General features: G+C 52.4%; 2 protein-coding genes and 1 long non-coding RNA gene across 6 annotated transcripts in view; 2 read left to right on the forward strand and 1 right to left on the reverse strand.

Annotated features, from left to right (window-relative positions):
• Positions 1-1,434, forward strand: part of LOC146766117 (uncharacterized) — a 3,897-nt gene extending 2,463 nt beyond the window's left edge. Inside the window, exons 4-6 of one of the 2 annotated variants that reach the window (XR_014958272.1) lie at positions 48-582; positions 673-731; positions 1,213-1,434. This is a non-coding gene — a long non-coding RNA (uncharacterized LOC146766117). Of the gene's footprint in view, positions 1-47; positions 583-672 lie in introns of both variants that reach the window. The other variant, XR_014958271.1, reaches the window with a different exon arrangement.
• RELL2 (RELT like 2) overlaps positions 1-5,267 on the reverse strand; it is an 18,411-nt gene extending 13,144 nt beyond the window's left edge. For 2 of the 3 annotated variants that reach the window (XM_085591136.1, XM_085591135.1), the window contains exon 1: positions 1,178-1,473. In XM_085591136.1, the coding sequence (XP_085447262.1) occupies positions 1,178-1,336 (159 nt within the window). In that variant the 5' untranslated portion in view covers positions 1,337-1,473. Of the gene's footprint in view, positions 1-1,177; positions 1,474-5,168 lie in introns of those variants that run through there. The other variant, XM_085591138.1, reaches the window with a different exon arrangement.
• On the forward strand, positions 4,780-16,598 carry HDAC3 (histone deacetylase 3). The gene is made up of 15 exons (XM_021550242.4): positions 4,780-4,880; positions 5,247-5,329; positions 8,071-8,213; positions 10,079-10,160; positions 10,327-10,383; positions 10,474-10,529; positions 11,732-11,865; positions 12,114-12,194; positions 12,285-12,358; positions 12,492-12,556; positions 13,296-13,385; positions 13,487-13,545; positions 14,006-14,085; positions 14,374-14,531; positions 15,414-16,598. Exons 1-15 carry the CDS (start codon positions 4,826-4,828, stop codon positions 15,481-15,483), a joined length of 1,287 nt encoding a protein of 428 aa, XP_021405917.2. The 5' UTR covers positions 4,780-4,825; the 3' UTR covers positions 15,484-16,598.
• The last annotated feature ends 8,211 nt before the right edge of the window (positions 16,599-24,809 follow it).

Raw genomic sequence — 24,809 nt, forward strand, 5'->3', positions numbered from 1 at the left:
CTGGATCACCCCAGCTGAGTGTTTCTCTTTCTAATTCTCCCAACCAGGGATCACCTGCTCCCAGTCTCTGTGCTGCTTCCACCACCTCAGCTTCAGTGTCCCTTCAGGGGCTCTGTCCTTGTCCTGCTGTGGGACCCCATTATCACTTTAATGGTCCCACACAGCACCTCGCAAACACAAACACCACCCTGGCACCTCTCTGCCCCAAAAGCAGCCAGCATTTGAGGCATGAATCCACACAACAGAGCTCCCCTTCTGAGTAGGCAGTTCATCCTGGCCGTGTGGGGACAGAACCCACATGGGGCAAAGCCCCACACCAAGGCAGGGAGGTGCAGCTGTGGCTGGGGCCTGCCTGCTCATGGCACATCCAGTCTGGGCTCTGCATCCTCTGTCCCTCCTGACCCCATCCCCGCTCCTCTGCCATCCTGTGTGACCCCACCAGCCGAGGCAGTGGGTCTGAGACACAGGACAATCTGACTGGAGCTCTGGGATAGGCAGCTGCCTTCTTTCTGCCTGCTCACCTCATCCAGCAGCACCAGCTGGAAGAGGAGGTTACATGGTCCGGAACGTGGCACGGTGCTGGTGAGTCCCCTCTGCCTGCCCAGGGGCACTTCTGTGGGAGTTGTCCCTGCATTTCCCATGTCCTGAGCTCCTCTTTTCCCATGTTTTCAGGACTTATGAAACGTCCTTGCTCGTGGATGAACCAATTAGTGACGAGCTCCCATACAGTGGTAAGTTGGAGTTGCCTTTTTTCCTCATGAACTCAGCTGAAAATTTTGGCATGTTTTATTCTGCATTGACCAGGGCCAACGTGTCAGCACTTCTTGACCTTGGAGATGGCCTTAGCCATGCCTGGAAGTGTCCAAGGCCAGGTTGGATGGGATTTGGTCTAGTGGAAGGTGTCCCTGCCCATGACAATGGGTTGGAATGAGATGAGATTTAAGGTCCTTTCCAATCCAAACCATCCCTTGCCCTTCCTTCCCAGGTCCCCCCCTTGGGGTTTCCCTGAATCCTGGAAGTCCTTGGAGGCTTTACTCCCTCTCTAGGCATTGCCTGGAAACACTGAAATTTTAAGCTTTGGAGGCTTGGGAGGAAGGGGACAGAGTGGCTGAGGAGAAGCTGTCACCTGTCACCCTGTCCCTCAGCTGGCCCCAGCCCCAGTGAAATTCCACATTACCTCTTGTCTGCTCTTTTCCCGCACCTCTTCCGCAGCCGTTGGAGCAAATGTCACCCCACAAACAATGTGACCACGTCCTTTTGGGGGATCAGCCACTCTGGCCCCGCTGCTTGTCCATGTGGCAGCTAAACGGGCTGGAGTGCCCAGATCCAGGCTCATCTTGGGATCTTCACTTCAGTGCTCAGCCCAAAAATTGTCCTGACGTCTGCAAAGCTGCTCCATGCCATCGTGTCAAACATGTCCCTGAATCCTCAGCCTTGCTCCAGCTTTCCAAACATGCCCAGCAGCTAATGGCCGTTAAACCACAGCCTGCTTCTTCTCTCTGAGCACAAAGAGCATCTAAAAATATCCCTCTCCAACGCTTCCCTTGCTCTGCTCCAACACCCGTGAAGATGCCCGGAACAGCACCCGGCTTCCAGAAGGAGAGTGTCTCTGCTGTCCTCGAGCAGGGATGTGTCTCTGCTCTCCTCAAGCAGGGATGTGTCTCTGCTCTCCTCGAGCAGGGATGTGTCTCTGCTGTCCTCGAGCAGGGATGTGTCTCTGCTCTCCTCGAGCAGGGATGTGTCTCTGCTCTCCTCAGGCAGGGATGTGTCTCTGCTGTCCTCGAGCAGGGATGTGTCTCTGCTCTCCTCGGGCAGGGATGTGTCTCTGCTCTCCTCGGGCAGGGATGTGTCTCTGCTCTCCTCAGGCAGGGATGTGTCTCTGCTGTCCTCGAGCAGGGATGTGTCTCTGCTCTCCTCGGGCAGGGATGTGTCTCTGCTCTCCTCGGGCAGGGATGTGTCTCTGCTGTCCTCGGGCAGGGATGTGTCTCTGCTGTCCTCGAGCAGGGATGTGTCTCTGCTCTCCCTGTGCAGGGATGTGTCTCTGCTCTCCTCAGGCAGGGATGTGTCTCTGCTGTCCTCGAGCAGGGATGTGTCTCTGCTCTCCTCGGGCAGGGATGTGTCTCTGCTGTCCTCGAGCAGGGATGTGTCTCTGCTCTCCTCGGGCAGGGATGTGTCTCTGCTGTCCTCGAGCAGGGATGTGTCTCTGCTCTCCTCGAGCAGGGATGTGTCTCTGCTCTCCCTGTGCAGGGATGTGTCTCTGCTCTCCTCGAGCAGGGATGTGTCTCTGCTCTCTCACCCCGTCCCCAGGCGGGCACTGGGACGTGCTCCCCGGTGGCTCCGTGTCCCCAGCCAGGCGTTATCTGGTGGCAGCAGCTGGTGGAGCAGGGACAGGACAGTCGTCATGGGGAGCACCGTCAGAGCTTTGGGAGCTCCCAGGTCAGCCGTGCTGCTCAGCACGTTGAAATCCAGGTGATTTCCTGCAGCAATGTATCTGAACTGAGGCCTCAGCGTGCACCGGCCACCCAGCTTGTAACTGTTCTCACCAGTTTTCTCAGAACCCGCCAGAATCCATCAAGCTTACTAAGACAGAAACTGCGCTAAATAAGAAAGAAGAAGCTGAGAAACAGAATTCCAAATAACAGCAGCAAAGCACCTGGACTGTGATCAGTCCCAGATTCTGAGAGGTGCAGGCAGAACACGTGGACAAGACAAAAGAACCGATAAGAAATGTGTGACCAGTGTGTGCAGTGGAGTTAGAATATATAAATAAGTGCATAATAGAAACAACAAACAGCTTCTGCTTAATCACACTGGTCAGTTGTCCAGGAGTGCTGAATTTCCCACGCTGGGTGCTGGGCTCGGTGCCAGGTGCTCTCTCTGAGTGTCCCCAGGTACAGCTGTGCCCTGCGGGGTCACAGCGAGAGGTCCTGGGTCTCCTCTGGAAGTGTCCTGCCCCTGGCAGGGGATTGGAATGAAATGATCCTTAAGGTCCCTTCCAATCCTATCCCCTAAACCATCCTGTGATCCTTGCCCCACGCTGGAGCTGGGATCCTGAAAGGAAACCAGCCAAGGAGCAGTGTGGAGGGAGCAGTGTCCCCGCAGGGGGGGCAGAGGCAGCCAGAGCTATCCTTCAGTGACCCCACCACTCCATCCCACCCTGACTCCTGCAGCCAGCACAGCCCCAGAACCCCCGGCTATCCCACCATGCCCCATCCCATACAGGCGGGCAGCTCCTCTTGCTGCTTCCAAGGGGTTGCCATCCCCTGGAAATCCCAGCCTGGCATCCACTGAGATGCCAGGGAATGCCCTGGTGCCCATCCTCAGGCAGCTCTGGGGGTCCTGCCTGTCTCTGAGACCCGCTGGGTTGAGGAGCCTGTCTCCAGCACAGCTTCCCTCATCCCAAACTGCAGGAAGCCTCAGGCAGGAGGCTGGCAGGACCAAGCATGGATTTTGCCTTGGATTTCCAAGCCTTTGAACAAGGCTTCATGCTCTGTCTGTCCTTCCTCCTCTCCAGCCCCCATGGAGCAGGTTTGTGCTGCTGTTCCCAGCCAGCCCTGCTCACGCCATGCTCCTGTTTCCATCCTTTGTCAGCTCCAGCTTTCCCCATTCTGCTTCCTCCTGACATCCAGCAATTTCCCACCCAGCTTTTGTCCTTCTCCCACCTGGCGCTGCCTCCAAAGGGTTCTTGCCAAAGGTCTGGAGAGCCTGCACTTCCCAGGGTGGCACCTGGTGACAGCTGGCAGGTCCCCATCCTTCAGGGACTGGAATGGAACGAGTCCCATCAGGGCGTGGGTGTCCCATGGAAACCCCCCTGCCCATCCCCTGTGCCCCGGGGGTGGGGACTGGGGTGAAAGGGGGGCCTGGGAATGACTGGGAGTGACCGGGAGTGACTGGGGGCCAGCTGTGGGCCTGGAGAAGAGAATCCTGTGGGCAACTGGGATCTGCCGGGGGGTAACTGGGAGCACTGGCAGTAACTGGGATCTGCCAGGGGTAACTGGGAGCAGCTAGCAGTAACTGGGATCTGCCAGGGGTAACTGGGAGCAGCTAGCAGTAACTGGGATCTGCCGGGGGGGTAACTGGGAGCACTGGCAGTAACTGGGATCTGCCGGGGGGTAACTGGGAGCACTGGCAGTAACTGGGATCTGCCGGGGGGTAACTGGGAGCACTGGCAGTAACTGGGATCTGCCAGGGGTAACTGGGAGCAGCTAGCAGTAACTGGGATCTGCTGGGGAGGTAACTGGGAGCAGCTAGCAGTAACTGGGATGTGCTGGGGGGGTAATTGGGAGCACTGGCAGTAACTGGGATGTGCTGGGGGGGTAACTGGGAGCAGCTAGCAGTAACTGGGATCTGCCGGGGGGGTAACTGGGAGCACTGGCAGTAACCGTGATCTGCTGGGGGGGGTAACTGGGAGCACTTGCCAGTAACTGGGGGTAACTGGCAGTAGGAGAGGGGCATGAGGGATAACGGTGGGAGCTGAGGATGAGCAGGGAGATGACACGGGGTTACCGGAGAGAGCCCAGCCGGTAACTGGGACAAGCGGGGGCAGGCGCGGGGCAGGCAGGCGAGCCTGCGATGTGTCCTGCGGGCAGCTGGGCCGATGGGGGCGGTGTGCGGGCGGCAGGGAGCAGCGGGGCCAGCCCGGGGCGCTGGCGGTGACCAGGACCGGTCGGGCGGAGCGGCGGCGGCACCGGGGCCGCGGCGGCCACGCCCGATGAGGCCACGCCCTTGTGGGCGTGTCCCTGTAGTGGCCCCGCCCCATCCCCGGGCGGCTGTCGCGGGGAGATGACGTAAGCAGGAGCGCGGCGCGCGGCGCGGCCTGTCCGCCATGGCGAAGACCGTGGCCTATTTCTACGACCCGGACGTGGGGAACTTCCACTACGGTGCGAGCGGGGCCGGGGCAGCGCCGGGGCGGAGTGGCGGAGCGGCCGCCGCGCGGCTGGGGCTGGGCGGGGGCCGGCTGGAGGCGGGGGTGTGGCGCGGCCCGGTCGCCGCTGTCCCTCAGCCCTCTCAGCCCCGCTGTCCCCCAGCCCCGCTGTCCCCCAGCCCCGTTGGGCCCCAGCCCCGCTGTCCCCCAGCCCCGCTGTCCCCCAGCCCCGCTGTGCCCCAGCCCCGCTGTGCCCCAGCCCCGCTGTCCCCCAGCCCCGCTCCCCTCTCCCCCCAGGCCGGACCTGTGCGCAGCGCGGTGCCGGTGCCCGGCGGCGGCGGGGCCGTTGTGGCGCCGCTGATCCCGCGCGGTTCCGTTGCAGGCGCGGGGCACCCCATGAAGCCGCACCGCCTGGCGCTCACGCACAGCCTGGTGCTGCACTACGGCCTCTACAAGAAAATGATCGTAAGCCACGCGTGTCCCAGCCGGGCGGGGTGGGGGCGGCGGGGCACCAAGGAGGGCTCCACACCGAGCCCCCGGGGCTGCTTGGGGCCCCACAGGTGGGTGACAGGTTCAGCAATGTTGTAGAGATTTGGGGGGTATCACGGGTGGGTGATGTGATCACTGATGTTGTAGAGATTTGGATCCTCACGGGTGGATGATGTGTGATTTATTTAAGAAATATGGATATTGATCTAGCACAGATATCCAACTGTGACGGATAAAATCTCTCTAACAGTTTAAAGTTAGAAAATGTGTGTTTATTCAATGCCGGGCAGCGTGAGGGATTGCTCCCAAATCCACACCTCCCCTTCCAAGTGATTACAGAGCCCTGTTATCCATACAAGTATTGAATACCCAAAATACAAATACATGTTCATCATTTTGGTACATCCCATTCCTCACTTCCTATGCTAATAATTTCAAAAGCTATTCAGCATGCCTACTTTGTCCCTTGAAATGGGTCGGTGTCCCTTTCATGGGGAGGGGTCCCAAAATGAGGAAGTCAATGAAGTCTTCCTCATTGTGACCTTTCTACCTTTTCAATGCAAATATGACAAATGAACTGTTGGTAGAACTCCCATTCCTTGTCTTCAGTTAGTTTTGGAACAGAGGAGGCCCACAATTGTCTTATGTTCCTAAAAGCTATTTGTCAGTTTGTGTATTCTTCATTTTAAACCCAGCTAACTAAACATTGTGCTGACAAACAATCAATTATTAGTTAACTACTAACTCCTAACTTCATCAAGGCCTACTCATTTATTTTATTTATTTAAATTAACTCTAGTAAGGCTTATCTCTAACTCAAATCTTAGCTCCTCTAAAATCTCTAAATTCGTTAAAATTTACGTTTCATGTGTTCAGTGATGTTGCAGAGCTTTGGGCCCCACGGGTGGGTGACAGTTTCACTGATGGTTTTACACCTCAGTCCTGCGCTGTTGGTGCAGCTGTAGAGGATTCCAAGGAGCTGCTGAGGTCAGGCATCTGTAGAGATGCAATCTATGAAAAGAATTTTAGGTGTTTAGACATGACAAAAATTTCCTTAATTAATACAATTCCCAAATAAAACCACATCCAGGGCAGTGACTGTGTGGAAATGCAGCACTTGGAAAGACTGTGGGGAGTCTTCGCAAAGTTTCTTTTCTAGATCTGTACTGTCACTGTGTGGATTTCCACAAGTAACTTCCCCAGAGTTTTTTTAATTATTATTATTTCCACAAGAAACTTCCCCAGGCTTTTCCTTGTAGGAACAACCAAAAAGCATGTTCTGACCTAACACTTTTAAATGGCAAATCCCTTCCTGAAGGAGGCAGTGGGCAGAGCTCTTTTACATTTTCAGTCTTGAAATTCTTTTTCTGAGGGGTTTTGTTTTCCACAAGCTGCACTGGGAAGCTGAAAACTTCATCCCCAAACAGTCAGGGACTGGCAAAGTCAGGAGCAAATAAAAGCAGGGGTTTGGAGCGTTGGGACTGGGAAATTCCTGCTGATTTTGTGCTGTGGTTGCATTGTTTCTGCCTCCTTACAACCAAAGCTTGTGATCCTGTTGGGCTGGGTTTGCCTCTTCCCACCTTCCCCAGCTCGGGAACGTGGCTGGGATTGCTGGGAAGGCTGCAAGGAGCCAGCTTTGTTCTGCCAGCAGCTGGGTGAACATTCCAGCCTGGTTTTCCCCTCCCTTTCTGTTTGATCCCCACATCCCTACTCAGAGCCTCTGGCTGTGCAGTGAGAGCCATTTCTCCTCTCCTTGCCATCAGTTTTGGTCTGGTTTGGTTTAATGAACTTCAGGATTCCTGGGGGATCCCTGGGAATAAGGAGTTGCCTCATCCTCTGTTTGAGTTGTCAGAGGCAGCAGACCTCTGAGGAACACCAAATTCCACATGGAAAACACCAGGAGAGGAGGAGATGGGATTGTTCTGGTTTATTGTGGCTCTGAAAAGGACCAGGTTTTCTGCTCAGCACAGAAAGCAGGAGCATGGTGCAGTTGTCCTGAGGAATTTCCCTTTGGAGACCAGCTTGTGCATCTTCTGTTGTGTTCATGTTCCACTTTTTCTGTCAAGTGCTTGCTTAAAATAAGAGAAATTAAAATAATAAGAGGAATCACAGAAAATCTCTTTTATCAATTGAATTGATAAGAGATGGTGGTGTTAATTTTTAACTTCCCCTCTACTGAGAGATGTGCCCTAAGTGCCAAAACTGTGTTGCCACAAGATCCTGGATTTGAGTCCATCCACCTCCCTGACCATTCCCCCCATTTTTCTTTCCAAAGGAAACAAAACTTATGCAGCTCTTCCATCTGTCTGGGAGGTTTCCCCAAATAATTTGGAGCCTGTCATTAAATCTTACAGAGGGATCAGAACCACCCCAAATCAAGGTCTTAAACTGGTGAGTGAGGAAGGAAGGATCCCCCCATGGAAGGAACGACTGTGGTTTATTTTGCTGCCCCAGCAGGCGAATGTGCCCTGGGGTAGGAAGAAAATTTATGGCAAGAGCTGCAGTCAGCAGAGGCAGGATTTGGATTTGTGAAAGGGAAAAATGAAAGGAGAAGCAGATTTCATGGAGCAGCTGTTGAATTCAAATGAACACAAGTGCCAGTGTTTGCAGATTGTTTATGTACCTCATGCAGGCCATTGTCAATTAACTTGAGATTCCTTCCAGCCCAAGGAACCAGAGTTTGGATGGGGAATAACTCCTGCTTTTGTCTCTGGAAGGTGTTCAAGCCCTACCAGGCATCCCAGCACGACATGTGCCGCTTCCACTCCGAGGATTACATCGACTTCCTGCAGAGGGTGAGCCCCAACAACATGCAGGGCTTCACCAAGAGCCTCAACGCCTTCAACGTGGGTGACGACTGGTGAGTGCCCCCAGGAGCTGCCCTGCCCTGGGCCCTGCAGCTCTTCTGGAATCTTCCATTCCTGCCTTGGTGTAGGCAGCATGAGGAGCGTGGCCCTCCTGCCCTGTCTGGGTTTGAACAGACACGTGTGCTGAGGAGGGCAGGAGCCTCCCCTGAACTGGAAATGCAAACCCCCTCCCTCTGAGTTGTTGTAATTTTGAAATTAAGGGGCTCTCAGGCAAAGATATGGGAATAGGAATAACAGTTCTGTACTAGGAAAACTAAAATTACAAATGCAATGGTACAAACAAAACCAAACCCCTGCCAGAGTCAGAGCAGCCCTGTCCCCTGTGGGTCAGGGAGGTGGCTCAGCCCCATCCCAGGGGGGCTCAGCCCTCCTGCAGTGCCAGCTGTGCTTCTGCTGGAGCAGGATCCTGCACAAGGGGGGAGTTTTCCTTGGAGCTCCAGGGCTGGGGGAGATGGGCCTGGGCTCCCCTGGGAATGCAGGGGGAAGGAAGCTGCTCCTCTGGGAATGCAGGGGGAAGGAAGCTGCTCCTCTGGGAATGCAGGGGGAAGGAAGCTGCTCCTCTGGGAATGCAGGGGGAAGAAAGCTGCTCCTCTGGGAATGCAGGGGGCAAAGGCTGCTGTGCTGTTCCCAGGTCAGATTGGATCCAGGTAGGAATTCTTGGCTCCTCCCCTGGGCACAGCATCTCCCCATGGATGATGGAATTTTCTCAGCCATGCAGGGACACTCAGTGGCCATGGACAGCAGAGATCTCCTGGAGGGAGGATTGGCTGTGGGAGGGATAAAGAAAAAACTGCCCCATGAGCAGAGGATAGTGCCCCAGCTCTGACAGATGGGAATAGAGTACAGACCCCCATTTCCAGCCTAAGACATGTGTGGATAAGGGTGTGGAGCCTCCTTGATTCCTTTCCCTTCATGGGGGTGTTGCTGTGCTCCTTTTTGGATCTAGACTAGGGCTTTGTGGGTTGCAGACTCTGCTTGTTCTGGAAGGGCTTCCAGTTCTTCTGGAGTGTGGCAACTGTCTTTGGTAAGAATTTGAGTGCTGCATGGAGCTCTGGGGGTCAAAGAACATGGTGGAGCAAATCCAGAGGAGGCACCAGGATTGAGCAGAGGGATGGAGCAGCTCTGCTGGGACAGCTGGGATCGTTCAGCCTGAAGAAGGGAAAGGGTGACCTCATTGTGGCCTTCCAGTACCTGGAGGAGCTGACGAGAGAGCTGGGGAGGGACTTGGGGCAGGGGATGGAGGGACAGAACACAGGGAATGGCTCCCACTGCCAGAGATCAGGGATGGATGGGATATTGGGAATTGGGAATTGTTCCCTGGCAGGGTGGGCAGGCCCTGGCACAGGTGCCCAGAGCAGCTGTGACTGCTCCTGGATCCCTGGCAATGCACAAGGCCAGGCTGGAGCGGGCTTGGGACAGTGGAAATAAACTTTAAGTTCCCTTCCAACCCAAATCATTTTGGGATTGGGAGCTATTACAGTCCCCCCCTCTCCTGCGGCAGTGTCTCGTCATGTCCCAGCCGTGGGCACACACCAGCAGAGCTGCAGGACAGACTCTGACAGCTTTTGGGAACTGTGAAGCTTTCTCAAGGCTGGTTTGGAACCTTTGGGAATCACTCTCAGTTTCCCTGCATTCCCCACTGTGTTTGCAGCCAGCTCACTCCCCTACTGGGGCTCCGTGAGTTACAGGCAGGGTCAGAGTGATCCTGATTCCAAATTACCTCTTTCACAGGAAACTGAGCTTTATTCTTGCTCAGGTGTTACCCCTGGCCAGTTTGATTCCTGGCTGTGCTCTGCAGAGAAGGGGAGGAGAAGGGAGGAATGAGAAGTTCTGACTTGGAATGTGGTTTCTCTTTCAGCCCAGTGTTTCCAGGCCTCTTTGAGTTTTGCTCTCGTTACACTGGGGCCTCCCTGCAGGGAGCAACACAGCTGAACAACAAAGTAAGGGGGCTGAGGAGCTGGTCTGTTGGAACCCAGCTGGAGCTTTGGGGGAAAAGCTAGGAGGGTGTTGTGGACCCCTGGGATGGGCAGGTGGGAGTGGGAAGGAGGGTACAGGGTTGCTGTCACCATATTGTCACTTTCAACTCGCTTCTCTTTCCTCTCTTAGATCTGTGACATTGCCATAAACTGGGCAGGGGGCCTCCATCATGCCAAAAAGTTTGAGGTAATGAGATCTATGGATTCCTCTTGTCTTTGGGGCCTGGGTTCTGTGTTGATCTCATCCTAAAGTTCTTGGGGTTTCTCTCTCTTCCAGGCTTCGGGCTTTTGTTATGTCAATGACATCGTGATTGGCATCCTGGAGCTGCTCAAGTAAGGACAGGGCCAAGGGCTGAGCTCTGCTGGCTGCTTTGTGCTTTCCCTCTCCTTTTTCTCTGATTCCTTGCCTCATTTGCCTTTATGGAATCCAAGAAGCCCAAAAACTTCATTTTTGTTCTGGCCTTATCCTTAAGACACAAGAAAGGGTTTGAGCATTGGAACATCTGACTCCAGTTTTGTTGCAGGGAGCTTGAGGGGTACAGAAGAGTTCTTCAATCCCATTTCAGGGGCTCCTGAGTCTCAGCCCTTTTGCCACAGTGAGCCTTTTGTAGGTAAATGCAAATTTTGGTTAACTGGAAACACAAAAGTGACTCAAATCTTTGTTGGGCACCTTAAGAACAGGATTTGGGCTGCACATGGATGATCAAAGGACACTTGGTTTCCATAGAAAAGAGTTAGGTTATTTTTCACTTTAGGAAATGAAAAATAAATTCAGAATGAGAGGAAAAGTTACAGAAATACCTTTAGTGTCTTGAGTTGATCTGAGATTTTTTTTTTTTTTGGTACTTCAAAGTGCCTTCATTGTCACTGAACCTCAGACAAGTTGTCATGGAATTAAAAAGGATTTGGAGTTGATGAAACAGTAGTTACATGACTGCTGGCAAGTTTACTTGCTCTCAGTCAGATTTATGGGATGTACTGGGGTTTCTTGTTCCTCCTTCCCTGCACTCCCATTTCCTAATCCCATCCACCAGAGACCTCAAATACAGCCCAGTTACCCCTCATGGGATATTATTTATGTCCCTGTTCTCTGTTGCCTGTTTCCAGGAGCCATTTCTGCACTAGGTGATTGCATTTTGAGTTTGCTTCTTACTCTGTGTCTCTGGCTGCTTCTCCAGTAAATTCAGCTCAGCCTGGAATTTTTGGTGCTCACCAGCTGGGACACAGTGCTCCATTTCCCACTTCCCCCATGCCAGCTTGCCTTTCATTTCCTGATATGATTAAAATCACTGGAGCTCTTAAAGATTAACTATGAGCACATGGAAAATAAGAATCTGCAACTTTTGAGCACCCAGCCGCTTAAACAAGTTCTTGTCCAAGACATTTCTGGCCCCATCTAAAAACCTTTTTGTTCTAATATCCATTTCCAGCCACCTCAGAAGAAAATGTTTTAAATAGCAACTTCCAAGCACATTAAAGGAAGATGTTTGAGTGTGTACAAATGGCTGGAATCCCAACTTTGATGTATCCCACAGGTATCACCCCCGGGTGCTGTACATCGACATCGATATCCATCATGGGGACGGGGTGCAGGAGGCTTTCTACCTGACAGATCGTGTCATGACAGTGTCATTTCACAAATATGGCAACTATTTCTTTCCTGGCACAGGTAAGTTTTTAATTTCTAGTGGGAACCTGCTTCAGAACCCCTTGGAAGCTCTGCTGGAGTAGAAAAGAGCAAATCACAAAATTCAACCTGCAGGGGGATATGGTGGAAGAAGGTGATTAGAGAGGAACAGAACTGTAGTTGCTTGTAAGAAAGGGGTCCTGATTAGGTGGGAAGACTCAGCCCAGCTCAGACCTGGCCTTTGCACAGCTCTGAAGTGTCAGGGCTGTTGTGCCTGTGCTGTTTTGCAGGTGACATGTATGAGGTGGGTGCAGAGAGTGGCCGTTACTATTGTCTCAACGTGCCCCTCCGAGATGGCATCGATGACCAAAGTAGGTGTTCCCTTCCCTTTCCCCTTGGCCCCAGGGGTTTCCTGGTCCTCCTGCTCCAGAGCCATGACAAATCCACCTCTCTCTCCAAAGGTTATAAGCACCTCTTCCAGCCAGTCATTAACCAGGTGGTAGATTACTATCAGCCCACCTGCATAGTCCTGCAGGTAAGGAAGCAAACCTCTGTGCACACATCCATGCCTTCAGAGGGCTCAGAGAGCTGTGTCTGTGTTAACCTTCTGTCCCCTGGTGTGGATCTGGAGAGTAGTACCAAAATTCCCTTGTTTTTCTGTTCCCCAGTGTGGTGCTGATTCTCTGGGTTGTGACCGGTTGGGATGTTTTAACCTCAGTATAAGAGGCCATGGGTAAGTACAGCAGGGCTGGGCACAGAAAAACCACCTGAAGGGCTCTGAGGAGTCTGTGCTGTGAGGTTGGACCTTTGGCTTTGGCTTGCCAGAAGTTTTTGAGGGTTTTTTAACATTTGTGTGACTGGAGGGGGTCTGAGAATGAGGCTTTGTATGAGGTGCTGCAGAAGGATGGTGAAGGAGGAGGGAGAAGGCCATGGAGATGGTTCTAGGACTGGAGCCAGCCTGGGAGAGCTGGGGATGCTCACCTGGAGAGGAGAAGCCTCCAGGGACAGCTCAGAGGCCCTTTCAGTGTCTAAAAGGGCTCCAGGAGAGCTGGAGAGGGACTGGGGACAAGGGATGGAGGGACAGGACACAGGGAATGGCTCTCACTGCCAGAGGGCAGGGATGGATGGGATATTGGGAATTAGGAATTGTTCCCTGGGAGGGTGGGCAGGCCCTGGCACAGGTGCCCAGAGCAGCTGTGGCTGCCCCTGGATCCCTGGTAGTGCCCAAGGCCAGGTTGGACAGGGCTGGGAGCAGCCTGGGACAGTGGGAGGTGTCCCTGACATGGCAGGGGTGGGATGAGATGAATTTTAAGGTCCTTTCTCACCCAACCCCTGTGCTGGAGATTGCTGGGTGGAAGCTCCAGGTGTATCACACCAGCCATGGTGGTGTTGGAGTTCAGGGGGGTTATTTATGACTCGTGAACCTGTGCTGCAGTATCCAGCTCTGGCATTTTCCTCTTTGGGGTTTGCAGGGAGTGTGTGGAGTACGTGAAGAGCTTCAACATCCCCTTGCTGGTGCTGGGAGGAGGAGGTTACACGGTCCGGAACGTGGCACGGTGCTGGTGAGTCCCCTCTGCCTGCCCGGGGCACTGCTTGGGGCACTTCTGTGGGAGTTGTCCCTGCATTTCCCATGTCCTGAGCTCCTCTTTTCCCGTGTTTTCAGGACTTATGAAACGTCCTTGCTCGTGGATGAACCAATTAGTGACGAGCTCCCATACAGTGGTAAGTTGGAGTTGCCTTTTTTCCTCATGAACTCAGCTGAAATTTTTGGCATGTTTTATTCTGCATTGACCAGGGCCAACGTGTCAGCACTTCCTGACCTTGGAGATGGCCTTAGCCATGCCTGGAAGTGTCCAAGGCCAGGTTGGATGGGGTTTGGTCTAGTGGAAGGTGTCCCCGCCCATGGCAGGGGGTTGGAATGCGATGAGGTTTAAGGTCCCTTCCAACCCAAATCATTCTGTGATCTCCCACCACCCACTTTGCTGGGCAGACAGAGCTGTGTGTGGCCAGGGTGATTTAGTTTGCACCATTTCCTGTTGTTTTGTCTAATCCCATGCACTCAGGGTCGAATATCACTGTGCTTTTTAAGCTCTGCTCTCCCCCAGGCAGGTGGGAGGGTGAGCTCTGCTCTCTGCACAGCTTCTGGCCCTCTGTGCTCTAACTTTGCCTCTTTCCATCTCAGAGTACTTTGAATACTTCGCTCCAGACTTCACCCTTCACCCTGATGTCAGCACGAGGATTGAGAATCAGAACTCCAGGCAGGTGAGTGCTTGCAGCCAAGCTGTAATGTCAGCTTGGAATTTCCAAAATCCTATGGTTGACGCTCTGTCCTGTGAAACCAGCTGGAGCCCAGGGCAAAAAAAAATGAGAAACAACAACTGGGTTGTCTCAGTGTTCGTTATTGAGTGTCGATAATTGAATTCACTCTGCTCTGACAAGTGACTTTTTGCACAAATATGATGCTCTTGGCCAGCACAGAAGTGATGCAGGCAGGTGACAGAGCTGTGACACATCCCACTGTGGTGATCCGTGCATGTTCTGTCCCTGCAGTACCTGGATCAGATCAGGCAGACCATATTTGAGAACCTGAAGATGCTGAACCACGCTCCCAGCGTGCAGATCCACGACGTCCCCTCGGACCTGCTCAGCTACAACCGCACGGATGAGCCCGATCCAGAGGAGAGGGGCTCCGAGGAAAACTACAACAGGTACCAGAGCTTCTTCTGAGCAATGGGCTTCCCTTCCTGCCCCTGGGAGGGGGTGCAGAGGAATCCACCCAACTCCTAGAGCAAGTCATAGAATCCCAGAATTTGGGGTTGGAAGGTGTCGGAATCTGAGGTATTGATGATCCTGAGATTGTAGAAAGTCTTTGTCTGTCAGCCCCCCCTGCCAAAGCAGAAGCCATCATTGGTCTGTGCTGGTTTCAGGGTTGTTTATTCTGTTTATCTCTCACATGTTCTGCTGCCCTGCCCAGCTCTGTCCTGCAGGGCAGCGTGTGGGGCTCTGCCCTCAGTGGGATGTGACAAACATTCAATACCAGAAACTCCCTGGGCTGGATTTACAAGAACGTGCCAATATCTGTCACCTACGTTGGACAGTGTGTCCCCAGCCTGAACCAACAGGAAAATGCCAACGCCACAGTGAGACATGGAGGGCATGAAGGAGAAAAAGGACAAGACACACCCAATTTCCTCCAGCTTGTCCCCTTTGGACCCCTCATCTAGAATCCTAAAATTTTACTTTTGCACCTATGCCACACTTAATTATTACTTACATCAAATACTCAGAGCTGGTAATTCATCCTGTAAGATTGAAAACTCTTTTGCATGGACAGAGATCACAGCCAGTGTCTCTGGGGGCTCTGTCCAGGGGGGTTCCTGACTCCTGCCAGGGTCCCAGGGCAGCCAGAGGGAAGCTCTGGATTCCCACAGGAAAGGACCTTAAAGCCCATCTCATTTTCATGGGCAGCTAAGTCACTTCTGAGTCTCTTGTTTAAACCCAGGGAACTTTTGTGGTCTCCTAATTTGACATTCCCTCAGGCCCCAAGGGTTCCAGTTCCTCTCCCCTCCCTGACATTTCTCTTCCCCCAGGCCTGAAGCTCCCAACGAGTTCTACGACGGTGACCACGACAATGACAAAGAGAGCGACGTGGAGATCTGAGGGCACTGCCCTGGGCTGCGGGGCCTCCCGCCTTGGACACAGATGCTTGGAGCACATACCTGGGTCCTGCAGGAGCCAGTTTAGCCCTGACTTCATCTTGGACTGCGTGTGGTGGCAGCAGAGACAGCCCCACTGCAGGCTCCTGCCACCTGGAGAGGCACAGAGGTGACGTGAGTGCCTTACTTGTCACCATGTCACGGTTCCGGCTGTCACCGCTGTGGGGATGGAGCCGTGCTGAGTCCTGGCTGGCAGCTGTGGGACTGCCCTCAGAGCCTGAGCTATGCTCCATGGTTCCCCTGCAGGCTCCTGCCAGCCAGCTGGGAGCTGGAGCAGCTGTGCCTACCATCTCTGCCTCTCTGCAGCACTCGGGATCCATCCTGCTCTCCCTGACCTGCACTCAGGTACCGCCCGGTGTCCTCTGCAGCCTGCACTGAGAGCTGCTCCTGATGTCCCTTCTAAGCAGCTGATGCTCCCCACAGCTCCAGGAATTATTGGAGAAGACCAGGCCAGTTGTGGGGTAGGGGTCAGGATGTCCTTGGAGCAGCTCAGTGGAGTGGATGGAAGGATGTGTGCAGAGCACAGGCTCATTCCTTCCCCCCACACCCACATCTGCATTTACAAACGAGTTCTGCAGCACTTGGCTGAGTTGGACACAACATCCCTGTTGCGTTTATTCCTTGGGAGGCTTAAATACCTGTGGAACAGAGTTTTGGCTGCCCAGGTCAGTACTTAGTGTGTCCTGCACCTCTAATGTAGCTTCCAGCTGTGTTTCCCAAGTTCACACATGGTCCTCCTGTGTGTCAGCAAGAGATCTGGGCTGTTTGCTCTGAGAGGAAACAGTTCCTGGGCTGTACCCAGCAGATGTTGCTCTGCTGCTGGGTGAGGGAAGCTGCTTCCTCCAAGTGCTCTGTTCCTGCCCTCACCCAGCAGAGATTTCCCTTGGCCATCCCTCCAATGCCAGATTTTGCTGCTCTTTCTCCCGAGGCCTCAGCTGGTGCCTGTGGTGGTTTGGAACGTGCTGTTTGGGGAGGGGGGTTCAGCCTCTGTCTGTACGGTTCTGTTTGTTTACTGATGTCTTTGAACATTAAAGAAGAGGCAGTATTTTTCTTACCTGACCTGTTGTTTGTCTGTTTCGTCCCCATGCCTTTTTGGCTCCTGTTCTCCAAAGGGTCAAGCATGCCCCTGGCAGGGCAGTGTCATCCACTGTCTGAAGGAATGGAGGGAATTCTGCTCCTCAGAGTAAATGTTGGTGAGTTTTTTGCATCACTGCACATGAGGGGAGCACCCTGAACTCCTTTTCAAGAGGCTGGGTTGGGTGGACACCCCTGTTATGCCTCTCAGTCCACCAAAGCTTTGCAGGGAGCTGCTGAGCTGATTGAGGAGAATTTTCCTGCAGTTATTTAAAATGCCACAATTTCTGTGAGTTGCAGGGTCCATAACAGCTTCTGCACTTTGCACTCCCACTGTCCCACAGCCCTTTTGGGGACTGTTTTGTAGTTTTGGTCACTACAACATGAAGCAGGGGGTTAGGGTTACTGCAGTGGGTGTCCAGAGAAATCCCTCAGATAGAATTAGACTGGGGGTGGAGAAGGATGATCAAAAGTCTAACACAGCTCCTGTGTGAGGAAGGGTCTGGTGGATCAGGATCCTTCAGCTGAGGAGGGAGAACTGGGAAAGGCATCAGTGTCATAACCATGAGAGTCAGAGACTGCAACAGCAGGGACTTCACCAGGGCCTGGAGTGCCAGGGCACAGGGAATGGCTTCCCAGAGCCAGGGGACAGGGATGGATGGGATATTGGCAAGGAATTGTTCCTGGGAGTGTGGGGAGGCCCTGGCACAGGGTGCCCAGAGAGGCTGGGGGTGCCCCAACCCTGGAAATGTCCCAGGTGGAAGGATGTTTACACCTGAACCAGGCTGAGTTCTCTGTTCAGTGTGCTGGGCTCCCTGTGCAGGGCTGTGCTTGGACACCAGGTGGCAGCTGGATCGCTGGAATTCTATGGAGGCTGCATGGCCCTGCTGCAGCCCCTGTGTGCAGTCACTGCCGCCCCAGACTGGGGCTTGGGGTGGGAGCAGAGTCCTGGTTGTGTTCTCAGGGAGGTCTGGGGGTTCTGGGCACTGTCAGAGGCCTGGCTGGCACAGGGCACAGGGGCAGGGATTGCTCCTGCTGCACCTCTGGGACTTCCCTGTGTGAGCTTCCACACCGTGCCCAGCACATCCCTTGGCACCAGGGATGAGGCCAGGCTGGCACTGCCCTTCCTCCACAGAATCTCCCAGAGATTCCCTCCTGGGGAAAAATAAATATTCTGTCTTAATTTCCCATAAAGAATCACATAAAACACTTTTTTTTTTTTTCCTGCTTTACCTGACTCTGTCCTGGCTGTGAGCCCCAAAACAGTAACCCCAAGGTAATGAACTCACTGCAACTTCTCCTGGAGCTCAGGCTGTTCCACAAATGTGGCACAAGCACCCCTCTTGTGCACCCCTGTGCCTGGGTAGGAAATTCGGATAAGAGCATCCTTGTTTTGGGTGCTCTGGGAAGTGTTTATCCTTCTCTGATTCCCACCTCTGCTTATCAGAGCCTGGAGGGACCTTCCCACCTCACAAACTTTCTGTAGCACAGCTGAGATTTGTAGCTGATGTTTGCACCACACCAGCCCCTGCTTCCCCTGTGGAAGACGCCCAGCACACAGTGGCACTGTCAGGAGCTGATTTTGGGATGTGCCAGGTCTGGCTCTCACGCCTCCCCTTCCCTGTCCATCCCAGTGTCCCCAGCTCTGTCCCCTCAGTGGCCTTTGGGACTCTGCAGCTGTGGCTCCCCTCTCCCTCCATCTGCTCTGATGTGCCAACCTTGGCTGAGGAGTGGCAGCAAACAGGGACAGAAACTTCTCTCTCCGCCTGGAGTGTTCTTAGGAAAAATGGAGAAATCTGTCCAAAAACTGGTAAATCCAAAAGTTTCTGCTGAGGAGAACAAGCAGGGGGAGCTCACCAGGCTCCCATCAGCATCACAGGATGATTTTGGTTCAAAGGGTCCTCTGGAGGGCTCAGGCACATTCCTCCGGCCCCAGGTAAGGCCAGTCCAAAATTAGGGATTGTTCAGGGCGTTTTGCAGTCAACTTGGAGTCCCTGCAAGGCCAGACATTGTCCCAGCTCCTCTCTCAGCATAACTGAGCTCCCTTCTCTGATATTTAACCACCCTTGTGAAAATATTCTCTGTAAATAAATCAGGATTTACCTGATGGGAGCCGGTGGCACTCATCCTGCTCTTGCCTCCTCCTTTCTCCTGGAGTGGTGGTGTGAACACACACTGCCAGCACCAGGGAGCTCTGGCAGGGCTCTGGGAGCAGCACTGCTGGGAAATTGTGGAAGAGGTTTACAGCAACTTCTGTGGGCCAGAGAGAAGTCTGATAAGATCCATGTTTGATAAGAGGATCCATCTTTACACCTGAAAGAATTTCCTACCAAGGTCGTTGACACAGAAACCAAGAAAGAAAGAAGGAGAGAGAAACCTGCAGCTGCCTGTTCCAATGAGCACTTTGTTTGTCTCCTTATCAGTGAGTAAACTTAGGAGGTTTGTAAGAATATATAAAAAGCATGTATGCTATAATAAAAACAGATTTTAAACCTTCTGAAAATGGAGTGTGTTGCTTTGTCTCCATCTCAACTGAGACAGGGAATTAATGTTCCTTTGCTTTCTGGAACATGTTTGGAGAACTTTCTCCCTGGCCTTTGTGGTGAGAGTGATTTCTGCAGGATGTGTGGGGTACCTACTCCCTGTGAGCCCTGGGAGAGGGGTCTGAGGCTGTTCCTGCAGTTCCTGGAACCCGCAATGTTCCCAATCTCACACACACAGTGCACAGGTACAGGCAGGGTGCTGGCTGCTCTGGGAAGTGTTTGTACCTTCCCTGATTCCCAGCTTTTCTGTGTTTAGCAGAGCCTGGAGGGACGTGCCTGTGCATGGGCTTAGCAGCTGCTCTGCAGGCCAGAGGACTGAGTTAGCAGAAGAAGAAATTGATAAAAGAGGAGTTTATCCATAGCAAAGAAGACAGCAAGGCCAGCATGGAAACCAATAAAATAGACACATAAGGGATATTTGCAGTTAGAGGATGCCTGCCTTAGTGAGCAGTGTACATGCCTTGGTAATTTGTTATAAACTCTTCCCAATTAATTATTGACATTAATTATTTTATACCAATAAAATACAATAAACTACTGCTCTGTCCAATGAATATAATGAGCTGTTTTGATGTAACAAATGACTTAAAATCACACTTTGTTAAGAGTATAAAACTTTAGAACAACTTATAATAAAAAAGAAGCCACTGTTGTCACTGCACGAGTGTGTGCGTCGTGTGTCCATCTCAACAGTGGCACTTGCCACATCACAAACTTTCTGGAGCACAGCTGGGATTTTTAGCAGAAGTTAACATCTCACAAACTTTCTGAAGCACAGCTGAGATTTTTAGCAGTAGTTTGCACCTCACACCAGGTGTTGCCTGCTTGTCTCGGATTGACTTTTCCTGCTGTTTTAGGGCCAGCAGCTCCTTTCCTGCCATTTCAGCATCATGCCTGGGGCACCTGGCCGGGTCCAGCCCCCGGAGCCACCCTGGCCCAGGTGTTCTCCTGGCTGGAAGTGGTGCTTTTAACAGAGGACACGTGGAAAAGCGAGTGGCAGCGAGGCCAGGCTGTGTCCCAGGGCTGAATCTTTGGGAGAGAGGAGCTGCTGCTGTCCCCATCGTTGCTGCCACCGTGGTGGCTTCACCTGGTGCCAGTCCCCTGTCACCCCTCACTTTTTGGGGAGCTGCAGGTGGCACCTGCACCCAGCCTGTCCTGGGGTGATGCCACTGCGAGCAGCGCTCAGGCTGTCACTGCTGGGGCTGCGTGCTGGTGCCTGGGGCGCACTGGGAGGCACTGGGAGGAACTGGGAGGAACTGTGTGAAAAATACATATTTATGATTGGCTTTTCGCAAATGTTACAGTGAATATTAGATGTGTAATGTTAGAAAGTGATGCTGTATTCATTCTCTTACGTACTGTGTTAAGGGTAGTTTTAGGTTACAACATAATGTTAAAATAGAGACTATGTATGTGGGGGAAGTTTGTTTGTTTTTTTAGGAATGAGATACTCACTTTGAGGAACACCTAAATCTTCCAAAGGAGAGGAATTTATGCCTTCTTATCAGAAGAAGCTAATTTCTTCAGGCCTTGCTCAGACTCGAAGACACCTTGGGGATTAAAGGAAACAGGTGACATACAACAGACAGAGTTTCTTGTTTAGAATAGGACGTATGCATAACCACGAAAGATGTATGAATATGCAACAAGTGTATTGGTTTAAGGGTGATTCCTTTTTTCACAAGGGATGCTTTTCATGACTTAGTGTCCCAGAGCATCTGGACGTCTGTAATTCTTTGCTTTTTATTGTCTTGCAATTTCCCTAACTCTAAAACTTTATTACTCTAATTGTATTGTTATTTTCGTAACCATTTTATTATTATTAAACTTCTAAAATTTTAAAAACCAAGCGATTGGCGTTTTTCACAACTGGGAGGCACTGGGTGGGGGGCACTGGGAGGCACTGGGGGGGCACTGGGAAGTACTGGGAGGCACTGGGGGGCACTGGGAGGCACTGGGGGGCTGCAGTGCCCACCGCAGCCCCCCAGAGCACTCGCATTGTGCCATCACCATTGAGGAGCGAATTTCTTTGTCAATTTAAACTTCGAGAAGCCCCTGCCTGAACCCCGAGCTAGAGCAAGGAGTTCTCCGGGGGATTCGCGGCTTAGTGCGGGTGCCGGGGGGGTGTCGGCGGTGGGAGCGGGGCTTTTTGCGGGTGCCCCCCGCGCCGTGGCGTGTCCCCGCAGTGTCGCTTTCCCCCGCCAGGTGAGCGCAGTTGAGCCGCGCTGGCGCCGCTCCCGGGATGAGCTCAGCGCGCCGGGATTGGGAGCCGGGATCAGCTGCTGCCCTGACGCGGCGCTGACGCGGCCGCGCATCCTGCCCCGAATCCTCCCCGAATCCTCCCCCGAATCCTCCCCCGCGTCCCCCCGCATCCCCCGGCCCCCCTGTGACCTCCTTTCCCAGACAAAGACGGGAAGTGCCGCCTGCGTGCGCATCCCGCCGCTCCATCCCCCCCTTCTCCTCCCCGCTCCTTCCTCCCCCCGCTCCCAACCTGGAAAAAACAGCTCAGCTCCGATTTCAAGGAGCTTTTGTCCTCCCAAAGAGCTTTCCTGGCCACATTTGTCTTTCTTTCTTCTGCCTGTGACGGGGACATAATTGGGAGTGGGTCTCCATCTGCTGCCGGGGAAAGGGGGGGTCGCGGGGAGGGGTCGCACCGAGGCGGCGTCGCGGCCTTTGGGGCGCTTCGCACGGGGCGTTTTTGGGAGCAGGAGCGGGGATTTGAGTGAAATTTGTGCCGTGAAACGGATCAGGAGTCAGGGATTGTGCATTGCCCCTCTTGTGGGGATCCCCCATCTCTCCAGTGCCCCCGCAGCGGGGGCTCGGGCCCGGCAGTGCCAAAATCCCAAATCCCACCCCAAATCCTGCCTTCGCACACTGTCCCCGTGTCCTGCCCAGCCTGGGGCCACCCTGATGTGTCACTCGTGCGTTCCCAGCCCTGCCAGGCTGAGTCACCGGGCTGTGCTGGGAATTCAGCCGGCTCGGAGCCCCAGGGCCAGGTTTTGCAAGCTTTTCAGTCCCCCATTGCTCCTGGGATGAGCTGTCCTGGCGCCCCTTCTCTGGGTGCCCATTTTAATGCAGCAACACTGCAAAAACTCCCTCTCCTCGAGTGCCACTGCCCTGCCAAGCTCCTGCCAAGCTGCCCCAGTGCCACCCTCATTTGTCCCCTGCCGTGCAGGGGGACATGCCCCTATTTTTTTTCATATATATATTTTAAATATGTAATATATATATATTAATTATATAGAATGTATTTTATATTCTATATATTAAAGTGTATATTATGTATATATATTCATAGCAGTAATAAAACCATGGCTCCCTGGGTGTCCCATCCTGGGTATCCTGCACACTGCCAGGCATCACCCCAGAGCTCCAGCTCTGGGTCAGCTCACCCTGCTCCCACAAAAAGCTCTGCTCTCTCGCAGGGAAGGCCCCTGGAGGAATTCTTGCAGTTATATAAATTATTGAAGTTATATAAGGCCTTTCCCTGTGCAGCTCTGCTGGCTGAGAGCTGCTGCCCCACACCCAGCCCATGCCAGGGGCTCAGGTTGGTGCTGGGCATCCCATTCCTGCCCGAATTCCAGCCTTCAGTGCTGCATTTCACCCCCCATCACCTCCATCTGTCTCCTCCATTTTTTAAAACTCCTTGCTTTTCTTCCTCATCCCCTCAGTGTTTGAATTCTTACCAAAAAAAAAATGGAATTTGGATCTGGGATTTTTTCGTGCTTTTCACTTCCTTCCCGAGCGATGCTTTTTGGCCCTTTTTGAACTCATCTTGGGAAAAATTTTTTGCACAATTTCCTTGGAAATTTCAGTCTCAGACCCAGCAGGATTTGGCCCTACCCTGACACACTCCTGCCTTGAAATTCTCAGGGAGCAGCTTGCAGGGTTTTCCATGTTCCCTTTCATCCCCAAACCTTTCCTGGGGACCACACCTGCTCACCCCATTTCAGGGGGAGCTGGTCCTCCCCTCGTATCCATCTTTAACCCTTTTTCCCATCCCAAAGAGAAAACACCGAGTTTTGGGTGCTCATCCTAACATGGAACTAAAAATAAATGAAATTTAATGAAATTCCTCACACGTGGCAAATTCTATCACTATGTAGGGCAGTGGCATTAATTTTTAAGGGTGGTGTGTGTGACATGGGTTGGTTTTAACACAAATTTCTGTTATTTTCCTGAGGATTTTATATTTTATGTGTTAACATAGAAAGTAAATAGAAGGGTAAAAGGAGAGGGAGAGGGGGTGACAAGGCTGCTGAAAACTTTTAAGCAAAAAGAATTTTAGCCTCAGATCCAGCAGGATTTGGCTCTAAATGGTGGGAGCTGATCATCCCCTCATATCCACCTTCAACCCTTCCTCCCATCCCACAGGAGGAAACACCAAGTTTTGGGTGCTCATCCTAATGTGGAACTTCACATAAATGAAATTTAATGGGTTTTTTCAAACTTGGAAAATAAAATCATTGTGTGGGGCACTGGCAATAATTTCGAGGAGTTGTGTGTGTGAAATATGTTCATTTTAATACAAAATCCTCTCCTCTTCCTGGATATTTTCAATGTAACACAGCAAGGAAAATGTAAAAGGGGAGGGAGAGGCAACCAGGGGAGCTCAGGGGGTGACAAAGATGCTGAAAAATTTTAAGCAAAAAGAATTTTAGCCTCAGATCCAGCAGGATTTTGGCCCTAAATGGGGTCACCCCATTTCAGGTGAGTGCTGGACCTCCCTTCATACCCACCTTCAGCCCTTCCTCCCATCCCACAGGAGGAAACACAAAGTTTTGGGTGCTCATCCTAATGTGGAACTTCAAATAAATGAATGTAATGGGGTTTTTTCAAACCTGGAAAATTATATAATTGTGTGGGGCACTGGCAATAATTTTTAGGAGCTGTGGGTGTGACAAATGCTGGATTTAATACAAAATACTCTTATTTTCCTGAGGATTTTAAATGCAACACAGCAAGGTAAATAGAAGGGTAAAAGGGGAGGGAGAGGCAACCAGGCGAGCTCAGGGGGTGACAAAGATGCTGAAAAATTTTAAGCAAAAAGAATTTCAGCCTCAGATCCAGCAGGATTTGGCCCTACACTGACACAGTCCTGGCTTAAGGGTTGGACATTCAGGGAGCAGCTTGCAGGGTTTTCCATGTTCCCTTTCATCCCCAAACCTTTCCTGGGGACCACACCTGCTCACCCCATTTCAGGTGAGTGCTGGTCCTCCCCTCGTATCCATCTTTAACCCTTTTTGCCATCCCATGAGAGAAAACACCGAGATTTGGGTATTTGTCCTAATGTGGAACTTGAAATAAATGAAATTTAATGGGTTTTTTCAAACCTGGAAAATTCTATCATTTTGTGTGACACTGACAATAATTTTTAGGAGCTGTGTGCGTGAAATATTTTGGTTTTAATACCAAATACTACTCTTTTTTTGAGGATTTTGACTGTAACACAGCAATGAAAATATAAGTGTAAAATACGTGGCAGGGAGAGGCAGCCAGGAGAACTCAGGAGGTCACAAGGATGTTGATGCTTTTTAACCCAATATTTTGACTATCACGAGAATTTTAATCACCCCGTTCGGAAAATCTGGGGGTTTTTTGCTGCCTGGGGCCCGTGGGGCTGGAGCAGGGCTGGCGAGCTCCGTGCCCCCCC

The sequence above is a fragment of the Lonchura striata genome, chromosome 13 (assembly GCF_050655825.1).
Source record: "Lonchura striata isolate lonStrDom1 chromosome 13, ASM5065582v1, whole genome shotgun sequence".
Lineage (NCBI taxonomy): Eukaryota > Metazoa > Chordata > Aves > Passeriformes > Estrildidae > Lonchura > Lonchura striata.

Bases quoted from the DNA above. Each gene is read 5' to 3' on its own strand.
- HDAC3 (XM_021550242.4), top strand. From the start codon at position 4,826: ATGGCGAAGACCGTGGCCTATTTCTACGACCCGGACGTGGGGAACTTC. The intron at 5,330-8,070 runs GTAAGCCACGCG...TGTCTCTGGAAG, and splicing joins GCCTCTACAAGAAAATGATC to GTGTTCAAGCCCTACCAGGC. The intron at 8,214-10,078 runs GTGAGTGCCCCC...TTTCTCTTTCAG, and splicing joins TTCAACGTGGGTGACGACTG to CCCAGTGTTTCCAGGCCTCT.